We start from the raw sequence: 13,110 nt of genomic DNA, 5'->3' as shown, positions 1-13,110 counted from the left end.
TATAGCAGGCCAATGCTGTCCATGGGGTTTTCTTGGCAATGATACTGGACTGGACTGCCATTTCCTTCTCCAGTTAACATTTAAATACTAAATTAGACTGTATTCTGAAATCTAAAGTACCCAAACTACTGTTTTATTTGAGGAATAATGCACTATGGTTATTTTAATATTGAAATTCACTTTTGAAAATGTCCTAATTTTTAGCAAAATACATTCTCACTTATTTCTGCACTTACATAGTGATTTTTAACTACTTATAATAAAGAAATTTTCAGAATGCTTAAGTTTACATTTGACTCATCAGTCACAAATAAGTGAAAAATGAAATGCTCTTCTATAGTTAATGTCAGCTCCAACTGTAGGCCCCAAAAGAAAATCCAGCTCTTATTGGGGAGGGAAATGTGCTTTCTGATATCTCCTCAGGCAATGCCAGGGCACTCTATGGGCAAGAAAGCCCCTGGAGTAAGGCTGAGGAAGAAGGGAGACATGCATGCTCATTAGTGACAGGCGCTAATTGAACTAAATATTCTTTAAAAAGAATATTTGGACTTTATTTCAAAACTATCTTATTTCACAAAAAGATTATATTTTTATTACCTGAACATTACTAGCCTCTAGGACTGACCCCTATAGTTCACTGAGGTTAATTTATGCCAACACCAAAATATCGCTACTATACAACCATCAAGCTGCCGGAATACCATAGCATGATCTAAACTCTATGTGCCTAATTTATGTCAATCAGGTCAGAACCAAAGGATTTACTGAAATTCAGAGTGCTCAAGTAATTCAGTCCTGGTTTATGCGGACAGTAACCCTAAAAGGCAACTAAAAAAGGTAATCATAGCAAGACACCACTAAATTACTTAACTGCATTATAACAAATTCCATTCTTTAAAATCCAGCTGCTGGCTATTGCTAAATCCCTAAGTGATCAACAAGTCCTCTCTTACCTGGCGTTGTTCACTGTTAGCATTTTCATCAACTCTTACGTAGGTAAGATAATGGAAGTCCAGGAACATTTCCAGAATATCTAACATCAGAATCATCTGTGATAAAATCAGCACCCGACGTCCCTCAGATTTCAGCTTCTGAAGCAAGATAGCTAAAGCTTCTAGCTTTCCTATAAAGATAATACCATGAGAGCATCTGATAATAAGATTAAAATACAAGCCATCATAATTTATTTTTGTGAAATATCCATCTTTGCTCATACCTGAATCATACTGTACCAGTCTGAGCTCAGGAAACTGCAATACCTTGAGGTTCGTTATTTCATGCAATTGCTGTAAATAGGGAGCAGTCTGCTCCTTCAGAGAGTGCTTGAAAATCTTCATCTTGTGGCTGTAAGAGGGCGGTGGTTTGGCTACATACAAGCAAGGAGGAGCAGCCACTACAGCTGGAAGCACACAGGCCAGCCTGTGAAATGAACAGAATTCCTGTTACAAAGAGGAAACAGAAACCCCCACTGTCAGGTGGCTGCAGGGAACCTCTTTTGCCCTTTTCAAAATATGTCTGAGGGTACAAAAGGGAAGAAAAAGGAAAGACTATTTAATAACTCAGCTTTGTAGGGTGAAACAACTGCAAAAATTGCATAAGTGCCTCAGTGAATCATCTGCAGTATCACAATCATTCAAACATTTTAAACCATAATATAAAAAGCTCAGGGCTAGGTGCTATGAGGGACACAGACCCTGTTCTTAAGGATTTTGTGATCTAGCCAAGTGATTCTCAAACCTTGTGGTCTCAGGACCTTTTTACACTCTTAAAAATTATTGAAGACCACCCACACCAAAGAGCTTTTGTTTATGTATGGTATATCTATCTACATTTACCACATTAGAAATTAAAATATCTTAGCATTATTAGGGAAATATTTTGACCTTATGAACATCTGGAAGTGTCTCTGGGGTCTACACTTAGGAGAACTGTTGGTCCAGGAAATGCAAAATAACTAACAAAAAATTAAGCTTAAAATAAAGACTCACAAAGTCAGGTAACTATATCCTGATGGGAAGAGACAAGTATAGGTATGAGGCCTAAAGGAAGGCTTCTTCAAAAAAGATGAAAAAGGCACGATTTGGTTTGTTTCTTTTCAACTTTTCCTCCTAATCTGATCTAATCTTTATGATGGGAACATTTTAGAGGCTCTGCCAGGGAGCTAGAATAAGTACTACATTAGATGTTGTAATGAGATATAGTTAGAATTTCAGAAGCAATAAATGTAGAGGTGAGTGTGGTGACAAACATGAAGCCAAAGACTAATTTCAAAAGTTGAAGCATTATTAGGAGGGCTGAATGGAGCTGTGAACAGACTTAATGTATCACAAATGGGAAATACAAAAAGTAAACCCCATGTAACAGCTATAATTGGTCATTCTTATCATTTAAGAGTTCTTATGAATTTTCTTGGGTATATATTCTGGTGATATGTAAACAACTAAAATATGAATGAGGGTTTGTTTTGTTTATATTTGATTTTAAAAGCAGTGCAGTATAATGGAAGAGCAACAGATCTGAGTAAGAGAAACGGATTTAATGACTGGCTAATACTTATTATCTGCATGATACAGACAAAGTCCATTCTTTTGGGCCTCTTTGAGCCTCCAAATGCTCCTCTACAAGATGAGGGTTTGGACCAGATTGTCTCTCTGAGGCCCCACTCCAGCTCTAAATCTCTTCGCTTTATGCCACCATCCAGCTGGTGACTACTACCCAAAATGCAGGGACATTCCTTAAGAAGCACTAAATAAACCCTCAGGGAGGGGAGGGGAGGGAAGCGGAGGGGTTGGGGTGGTCCAACTCCCAAGTTCATAGCCTTGAACCCTCCTTGACTCCTCACTTCCTCATTCTTGCATAGCCAATCAGTTGCTGAACCTTGCTGTTTCCACTTGTGTAACACCTCTCACATCCACCTCTTTCTATTTCACAGCTACCACCTTCCTGCCCACCCCCATCACCTCACCCATATTACAAGGACAGCCTTTGAACGGGTCTGCCTTTGTCAAGTCTTAGCACCCTCTGGTCCATTCTCCACAGGGCTGCCAAAGTGATTTCCTTAAGCGTAGGTATGACCATCTCACTCCCTACCCAAACTCCACTGGTCTTCTATGGCCTCAAGGATAAAATATAAATTTCTCTGTTCATGGTTTTAAAAAGTTCCACACAACCTGGTCCCAATGACCAGCCTTGTGAGACACTGTCTCCCCCTCCCTCACTTGGTCAGTGACTGTCAGAGGGAGTATCAGCTAAACTCACCTGATCTCTGCCCCATGTGGCCTCCTCCTCATCTGGAATGCACCCTCTACTCACTTCTGCCAGAGAATCCCTTTCTTCCTTCAAGATGCATCACCTTCTACATAAGGCCCTGCTTAACCCCAGCTCCCACACCCAACGGCATGTATTTAATATACTTGTATGTGTACTTGTTTCTCCCTTAGAATGTAAGCCCTTTGAGAAGAGAACAGGGATTCACTGTATTTATACCAATAGCGTCAAAAACATACTAGACACATAAATACTTGTTGATGATTTTACAGTAATATAGAATTTTGTGGTTGAAAAAGTCTATTCCTCATATAACCCTATAAAGTAAGCTATACAAGCAAACATAAACCTTTAAGGAAAAACAAGGATTTGCACACGGTCATAGCTAAAAAGTATCAGAACTGGGATTTGAACTCTGTTCTCCCAAGTTCAGTGCTGTTTCCAGTATAATTTTTACCAAATTCTCAAGAATTTTAAAGAGGGATTTTAAAAGAACAATGTCAAAAAAGCAAGAAGTTCACAAAATGAATTCTAAAATAGTACCAAATGAGACCATTAAAAAAAAAAGCAAAACTCAAGTGCGCCCAGGTTATAATACCTATTAATAACATCATGGAGGGATTCTCTTCGTTGTTCCAATGTCAGCATCAAACACTGAAGTACACCAGTTGTATTTCTTGAGGATGAAGCACAACAGTTCACCATGCCAGCCCAACTCCATTTATTTCTCTCTGCAGACCCACGCAGAGGTGTCTTCTTCCGACTAATCAGAGAACAAATTCCTAACAAATCACTGCCATAGACAGGAGTTCTGGAACAGCGCCGCTCATTGCCCAGATAAATTCGGTCCAGCCGTTCTTTCAAAAGTCTATTCTTTTCCTCCTTTGGGTAAAATGGTAGTAAGAGCTTGGTCATTTAAGTATGGAGAAGTAGATAATTAAATGGTTAAAAAGAAAAAGGTAAGATGCTAGGTTATTATCATCAAATAGTAAATTACAGAGGTCCCATGTACATGAACACTGCATAACACAGAATGGTCATGCTCCCTGCTTCTCTGGAGCTAATGATGTAAAGGAATTAGAGGGGGGGAGTTTCATTTTCTCCACCAAGTTTAAAAATTATTTCTTATGAGCAGCTCTAGTTAAGATCCTATAATACTTCAGATAAATACTGAAAATGCGTAAGCATATTTTAGAGTAAAACAAAACAGCATTTACTGTCTTCCTCATAAATCAGAATACAAGAAAGCAAAATTTTAATGATATTTAGGGTGTTATTTTTGTAATTCTGTAATAGGAAATTCTTACTTTAAAATATCATTCAATGAAAGCTCCGAGTAATTTTTTAAAAATAAGATGCCATTACTTGCCATGTTATTAAAGTTAACATGTAACTTCTGAAAACCAACATGTTTAATAAAATACAACCACAACTAATACAATAAGTCACTTTAGCAACCTATATAAACTGGACTCTGCTCTGAAAAAGGGAAAAATTATGATTAGAATTCAGTAAGTTACAAACCTGTGTTGGGCCTCCTATAGGACTAGTCATTTTTGATACTACTCCAGCTTCTCCTGATGTCAAGGAATTAACTGCTGTTCTCCCTGGAACACCTACTACAATTTCAAAAATACCTAGCATTAATTCACATGTATGTGAAAAAAGTTAAACTTCTTTAATGAATCTCATTATTTTCATATAAACAAAACACAATATAATTCAAAGTGAGACAAAGAAAATACTTAATTTGAAATGGGCTAATTTAGTATCTAGAAATTTAATATCATGAAAACTTATGTTTCATTTTTCTTTTGAAGTTCTTCCTCTGAAATTCTGACCACTAGAAAACCATGCTAGTATCAGTATTAAATACAAGACAAAGACAACACTGAAAAAAATGTTCAATTATTCCAACTAGCTCAGGGAAAAATGAAATAGGTGCATAGAACACTTAGTTTTTTGGCATTCTCAGTAACAGGGTTATGGTATTGTAAGGACTCAAGGAAAAAAGTTTATTTCTGCCACTTCAGCCTCTACTGTGTTAAGAATATTACTGTGAATCAAATTACCAAGAAATTATCGTACAGAGCTAGAAAAAATAATAGCAATTCATGTGGAAGAACAAAAGGTCAAGAATATCAAGGGGATCAACGAAAAAAGAGTGAAGGAAGACAGTCTAGCCATAAGATCATAAGCTGTATTACCAAGCCGTCATCATCAACAAAATCCCGTACTAGCTAAGAAATAGAGTGGTGAGTCAGTGGCATAGATTAGGTATACAATGCACAGTGGTAAGGGAAAAGAGCAGTCTAGTGTTTGATAGACACAAAGATCCAAGCTTTTAGGACAAGAATTCACTATCTGACAAAAACTACCAGGAAAACTAGAAAGCAGTTTGGCAGAAACTAGGTATCAACCAGCATCTCGTACACTTTACCAAGATAATGTAAAAATGTTCATACGGTATACCAAGATGATGGCAAAATCTGCTTATACGATCACCCTTTACGTCTAAATCATGGAGGATAAATCATATATGATGCAGACACAAAGGGTGACACCATAAGCGAATAGGGGAGCATCAAATAGGTTACCTGTCACATCTATGTACAGGGGAAGAATGTATGACCAAACAAGAGATGAAGAGCATTGTTGTTGTCACCTTTCAGTCATGTCTGATTCTCTGTGACCTCATTTGGGGATTTCTTGGCAAAGATACTGGAGAGGTTTGCCATCTCCTTCTCCAGACCATTTTACAGATGAGAAAACTAAGGCAAACAGGGTTTAAATGACTTGCCCTATGGATAAGTGAATAATATATTACCAAACAAGAAATAGAGAGTATTATGGAATGTAAAATGAATAATATTAATTACATTAAATTAAAAAGGTTTTTCACAAACAAAACCAAATGCAACCAAGATCTGAAGGAAAGCAGAAAACTGGGGGGAAAACTTTTTACAGCAAGTTTCTCTAATAAAAGCCTTTTATCTCAAATACGTAGAGAACTGGGTCAAACTTATAAGAACACAAGTCATTCCCCAACTGATGAATGGTCAAAAGATATAAACAGGCAGTTTTCACAAGAAGAAATCAAAGCAATTTAGTCATATGAAAAAATTCTATAAATCACTGTTGATGAGAGAAAATTAAAACAACTCCGAGGTACCACTTCGCACATATCAGACTGGCTATTATGACAGAAGAGGAAAATAACAAATGTTAGAGGGTATGTGTGAAAACTGGGACACTTGGTGGAGTTGTGAACTAATCCAAACATTCTGGAGAACAATGTGGAACTACGCACAAAGGATTATATAACTATATATGTATGTGTGTGTGTGTGTATGTATATGTATGCATATATGTATAACTATACATGTATATATGTATATATATATATAATATAAATAAAAGTATGTGTGTGTGTGTGTCTATACACACCTTTTGACCCAGCAATATCACTACTAGGTCTGTATCCCAAAAAGAAACTAAAAAAAAAAAAAAAAAAAAGGAAAAGAACCTATAGGGACAAAAATATTTATAGCAGCTCTTTTTGCGGTGATAAAAAATTGGAAATTGAGGGGATGCCCATCAATTGGAGAACGGCTAAACAAGCTGTGGTATATGACGGTGAGGGGACACTACTGTGCTATAAGAAATGATGAAGGGGATGGTTTCAGAAAAACTTGGAAAGACTTGTATGAACTGATGCAAAGTAAAGTGAGTAGAACCAGAAGAATATTGTATATGGTAACAGCAATACTGTATGATTGATCAAATGTAAATAACTTAGCTGTTCCCAGTAATACAATGATTTAAGACAGTTCCAAACAACTTGGGATGAAAAATGTGATCTACCTCCAGAAAAAGAACTGATGAAGTCTAAATGCAGATCGAATTATACTTTTTTTTTACTTTACTCTTCTTGGGTGTTTAGTTTTTTTTTGGTCTGTGTTTTCTTTCAAAACATAACTAATATGGAAATGTTTTGCATAACTGCACGTGTATAGCCTATATCAAATTGTTTTACTTCTTAAAGAAGGAGGGAGAAAATGTGGATATCGAAATTTTTAAAAATCAATGTTTTAGGGGCAGCTAGGTGGCACAGTGAGTAGAGCACTGGCCCTGGAGTCAGGAGGACTTGAGTTCAAATCCGGCTTCAGACACTTGACACATTTACCAGCTGTGTGACCTTGGGCAAGTCACTTAACCCCAATTGCCCTGCCTTCCCCCCTCCAAAAAAAAAATACAAAGTACCAAAAAAAAAAAAAAAAAGAATGTTTAAAATTGTTTTTACAATAATTGGAAAAAATATTTTAAAAAAGAATATTATTGTGCATTAAGCACATCATCACGCTCATCTTCTATTTATAAAAAGTAAGAAACAGTAAGGAGTAGGTGAAAGTCTGACTATCAGGCTCAATGTAATTATGATTCTAGCTCTGGATCTAAAAATTTTCTTTTCTTCATTTTAATCAAATCATTGAATTCTTATTGAGATTATGCTAATTAAATATATGTAAATGGCCATAGAAGAGCTCAAAAAGGATTTGGAAAAGCAAGTTAGGGAAGTAGAGGAAAAATTGGGACGAGAAATGAGAAGGATGCGAGAAAACCATGAAAAACAAGTCAATGACTTGCTAAAGGAGACCCAAAAAAATACTGAAAAATACACTGAAGAAAACAACACCTTAAAAAACAGACTAACTCAAATGGCAAAAGAGCTCCAAAAAGCCAATGAGGAGAAGAATGCCGTGAAAGGCAGAATTAGCCAAATGGAAAAGGATGTCCAAAAGACCACTGAAGAAAATACTACCTTAAAAATTAGATTGGAGCAAGTGGAAGCTAGTGACTTTATGAGAAACCAAGATATTATAAAACAGAACCAAAGGAATGAAAAAATGGAAGACAATGTCAAATATCTCATTGGAAAAACCACTGACCTGGAAAACAGATCCAGGAGAGATAATTTAAAAATTACTGGACTACCTGAAAGCCATGATCAAAAAAAGAGCCTAGATATCATCTTTCAAGAAATTATCAAGGAGAACTGCCCAGATATTCTAGAGCCACAGGGCAAAATAGAAATTGAAAGAATCCACAGATCACCTCCTCAAATAGATCCCAAAAAGAAAACTCCTAGGAATATTGTCGACAAATTCCAGAGCTCCCAGATCAAGGAGAAAATACTGCAAGCAGCCAGAAATAAACAATTTGAGTATTGTGGAAACACAATCAGAATAACCCAAGATCTGGCAGCCTCTACATTAAGAGATCGAAGGGCTTGGAATATGATATTCCGGAGGTCAATGGAGCTAGGATTAAAACCTAGAATCACCTACCCAGCAAAACTGAGTATCATGCTCCAAGGCAAAATATGGACTTTCAATATAATAGAGGACTTTCAAGCTTTCTCAGTGAAAAGACCAGAACTGAATAGAAAATTTGACTTTCAAACACAAGAATCAAGAGAAGCATGAAAAGGTAATCAAGAAAAAGAAATTGCAAGGGACTTACTAAAGGTGAACTGTTTTGTTGACATTCCTACATGGAAAGATGACATGTATGCTTCATGAGACCTCAGTACTGGGGTAGCTGAAGGGAATATGCATACATATATGTTTATGTATATATGGGTGAATGTGTATGTATGTATATATCTATGTGTGTGTGTATACACACACACACACACACACACAGAGAGAGAGAGAGAGAGAGAGAGAGAGAGAGGACACAGGGTGAGTTGAAGATGAAGGGAAGATATCTAAAAGAAATAAAATCAAATTAAGGGATGAGAGAGGAACATACTGAGAGAGGGAGATAAGGAGAGATAGAATGGGGTGGATTATCTCGCATAAAGGTGGCAAGAGGAAGCAGTTCTGTGGGAGGAGGGGAGAGGGCGGGTGAGGGGGGAATGAGTGAACCTTGCTCTCATCAGATTTAGCCTAAGGAGAGAATACCGTACATACCCAATTGGGAATCTTACCCCACAGGAAAGAAGAGGGAAGAAGATAAAAAAAAGGGGGGGATGATGGAGGGGAGGGCTGATGGGGGTGGAGATAGTCAAAAACAAACACTTTCGAAAGGGGACAGGGTCAAGGGAGAAAATTCAATAAAGGGGGATGGGTTGGGAAGGAGCAAAATATAGTTAGTCTTTCACAACATGAGTATTGTGGACAGGTTATACATAATGATACACATATGGCCTATGTTGAATTGTTTGACTTCTTAGGGAGGGTGGGTGGGAAGGGAAGAGGGGAGAGAATTTGGAACTCAAAGTTTTAAAAACAGATGTTCAAAAACAAACAAAAAAAAAATTTTGCATGCAACTAGAAAATAAGATACACAGGCAATGGGGTGTAGAAATTTATCTTGCCCTACAAGAAAGGAAGGAAAACGGGGATGGGAGGGGAGTGGGGTGACAGAGGGGAGGGCTGACTGGGGAACAGGGCAACCAGAATATACGCCATCTTGGAGTGGTGGGGAGGGTAGAAATGTGGAGAAAATTTGTAATTCAAACCCTTGTGAAAATCAATGCTGAAAACTAAATATGTTAAATAAATTAAATTAAAAAATATATGTATGTAAATGTTACTTAAAAATTGCAATAGAAAACTTAGGTCATATATTAACAACTCCATATTTATTATGTAAAAGTGTATTTTTTTTTTACTCTATTGTAACATTTTGTAACACTCCCTACTTGATACCTAAACAAATGGCAATGGAAATGGGAATAGATTCTAAAAATGAATTCTCTTCATAACATCTCCCTTTTAAATCCTTAAAAAAACAAACCATAATTGTGTTTAAAATAAGGGTCTAAGTACAGATAGATACATATGATATATATCATATATAAAGGTATTTATGTACATATGTATATGTACAAATAAAAGCACGTGCACATACATGTATACATATATTACACACGTACACACATACATACACACACACATAAAAATCTTGAGCGGCTGGGTTTCTCATTGGGTCAGCCTTAGATAAACAGTGACATGGAGACTATGAAGAAAGAGCTTATTTAAAACAAGGGTCACCCCAAGCAGCCGTTCCCCAGGGTTCCCAGCCACATCTGTCAATCAGTTCTAACCCTAAGAGTGCCAATAAATCTCTGCAAAAGACAAGTATCACACAAGGAAAGAATAAATGTTTCATCATTCTTTCCTCTTTGCTTTTTCTCTCTCATCTTTAGCTTTGTTTCTCTTCTCCCTATAAGCTCCTCTTTTCTCCCTTCCTTTTTTCTCTCCTAGCTAATGGTTTTTCTCTTTCTTTCTGGTTTTCTTCATCGTCTTGGCCAAAAAAAGCTCTTTTCACACAAAGCCCTACTCAGGTACACAGGTACTACTCAGCTTTAATCGTGGTATATCGTGAAAAATTTAGCCATCTTGAAAGGCTGCTTAATATCTATCCATTGCTATGATACACTATCTCAAAAGACTCTAATTTTAAGCTTAAATCCATTCAAAACACAACAGTAAATAACCCATGGGATTTTTTTTATAGTGTCCCTTCAAGAATACAAATTAAGCTTCAAGAACCATAATTGTAGCAGTAGAAGGCACCTTAGAGAGCCACCGAAACTAACTCCTTCCCTTTGTAGATCAGGAAATCAAGGCTCAAAGAGGCTAAGGGACTTGCCCAAAGTCATACAGATAGGGAGGGAGGGAACAAACTCTTATTAAGCACCTACTATGTGCCAGGTACTAAATATTATCCCATTTGATTCTCACAACCCTTGGTATTAGGTGCTATTTTTCCCACTTTATAGATAAGGAAATTGAGGCAGAGAGAGGTGAAGTGACTTACCCAAGGTCACTCAGCCAGTAAGTGCCTGAGGTCAGATTTGAGTTCAGGTGTTCCTGACTCCAACCCCAGCACTGAACCAGCTGCTTAGATAAATGGCAGAGAGAGAATCTGAACCCAGGTTCTCTAAGTACAGGACCAATTCTTATAGAAGACTTCCTTGAAAAGGAAGTGACTTAAGACTAAAGAAGAAAGAAAAGTGAATGGAAGGGTGGTGTGCTACTGATGAGAAGCAGATCACTATTCTAGCTTCAATGATTCCTCTACTTCTTACCAAATCCAAACCATCAGCTGGAGCATCATTTGAATAAATCTGAAAGAGAATAAGGGTTAAGAGCCAAGCAGAGCCTGGCAGGCTTGGGGGCTGAGATAGAAGTGGAGAGAGACTCAACATGGGCAAGGAAGGAGGAATGAAAATGAGATCAAGAATAGTAAAGTGAAAAAAGATTGTGAGGCATGAAAAAACAGAGTTGCCAGAGCTCTCTAACTTTTTACTCCTGAACCATATATGCTCCATTTAGTGGTTTACAGTGAAAATTCTGACTAGGCTCAATTAAATGTGTGATTGACAATTTACCAAGGCAAAAGACAGAGAAGTCTAAAAGAAGCATTTATGTTAGCGAGCTCAAAATCTAAGCACACTGGTAGACTAGAACAGGCAAATGTCTTCAGGACAAAAAAAAGAAAAAAAGGTCAATCAACATGATACTAATTGCCACATCTATGGAAATTAGTTCATCACAAACCTAATCTGCAGTTCTGAACTATGCATTCAGTAATAGTCACGAAACTGATTCATTTTAATCACTGTGGAATACAACTGTGATGATTAAGCTTAATGTGACAGAATTAAGCATAATAGAATCCTTGTTTCTGAACAAGAAAGGTGACATACCTGGTGGAGTTCCTGGTGTCGAACTTGGAACATTTGCTTGGTTCTTGTTTCCCAGGGCATTCAAAGCATTCTGGACAGCACCAGTCTGAGACACTGTCTGCATAACAACTGGGCCTTGAGGGCGCAGATACTGTTGTCCAGGAGCAGAGACAATCTGAAGAACACTTCCTGCAATTTAAATCACATCAGGGATCAACATGAGGTCTAATGGTCAATATTTGTTCTATTTATTGACTACGTTCACTGTTAAATTGTCCAAGAATATAAAAGATGTGTGTGACAAAAAGTTTTTAAAAACAAGCCAAATTACTAAATAAGATAAACATAAAATTAAGGTAAGTGCTGAGAGGGAAAAGACATGTATCACCACAACTATTCAGAAAAAAGTAACAAAATTTCTCCACTCCACTCCTCCTCTGATGCCTTATCATGCCATGAGTTCTCAAAGGCAGCAAAACAGCACAAGACTAAGCAGGTTCGACAAAGATAGAAAAGCTTCCAGTACAATTATGCCTAAGTTTGGGGGCATTACTCATTAGGTTAGTCACAAGGTGATTAATTTTGTCAAACACAGCAAGCCTAAAAGAGCACCTACTAAATCTTGGATCAGCCCTCTAACTGTAGGTATCCCTCAGGGTTCTGTCTTAGCACCTCTTCTTTTCTCCCTCTATACTTCTTCATTTGGTAATCTTATCAGCTCCCATGGATTTAGTTACTATCTCTACGCTGAAGACTCTAAAATCTACTTATCCAGCCCTAACCTCTTTGCTGACCTCCAGGCAGCTAGGCGGTACAGTGTATAGAGAGCTAGACCTAGAGTCAGGAAGATCTGAATTCAAATCTGGCCTCAGACACTTACTAGTAATGTGAGCCTGCTCAAGTCATTTAACCTCCGTTTGCCTTATTTCCTCAACTATAAAGTGGGGATAATAAAAGTACCTGCCTCACAGGGTTGACCTGAGAATCAAATGAGATAATATTTGAATAGTGCTTAGTACCAAGTCTAGGATGCAGTTGGTTGCTTAATAAATATTTATTTCCTTCCCTTCCCTTCCCCAGTCTCACATTTTCTACTGCCTTTCAGCATCTTGAACTGGATGTGTAGTAGACATGTTAAACTC

General features: G+C 37.3%; 1 protein-coding gene and 1 non-coding gene across 2 annotated transcripts in view; both read right to left on the bottom strand.

Moving 5' to 3' along the window:
- Nucleotides 1-13,110, bottom strand: part of EP400 (E1A binding protein p400) — a 117,330-nt gene that overhangs the window by 31,451 nt on the left and 72,769 nt on the right. The window contains exons 25-29 of the mRNA XM_036753586.1: nt 11,990-12,157; nt 4,792-4,886; nt 3,866-4,149; nt 1,217-1,419; nt 954-1,123 (exon numbers count right to left, since the gene is read on the bottom strand). Of these exons, the coding sequence (XP_036609481.1) occupies nt 954-1,123; nt 1,217-1,419; nt 3,866-4,149; nt 4,792-4,886; nt 11,990-12,157 (920 nt within the window). The remainder of the gene's footprint in view (nt 1-953; nt 1,124-1,216; nt 1,420-3,865; nt 4,150-4,791; nt 4,887-11,989; nt 12,158-13,110) is intronic.
- LOC118835093 lies at nt 343-477 on the bottom strand. Its single transcript, XR_005009443.1, has one exon. It is a non-coding gene; the product is annotated as a small nucleolar RNA SNORA49 (small nucleolar RNA).

The sequence above is a fragment of the Trichosurus vulpecula genome, chromosome 1 (genome assembly GCF_011100635.1).
Source record: "Trichosurus vulpecula isolate mTriVul1 chromosome 1, mTriVul1.pri, whole genome shotgun sequence".
NCBI classification, from domain to species: Eukaryota; Metazoa; Chordata; class Mammalia; order Diprotodontia; family Phalangeridae; genus Trichosurus; species Trichosurus vulpecula.
This window is presented reverse-complemented; position numbering and strand designations above follow the sequence as displayed.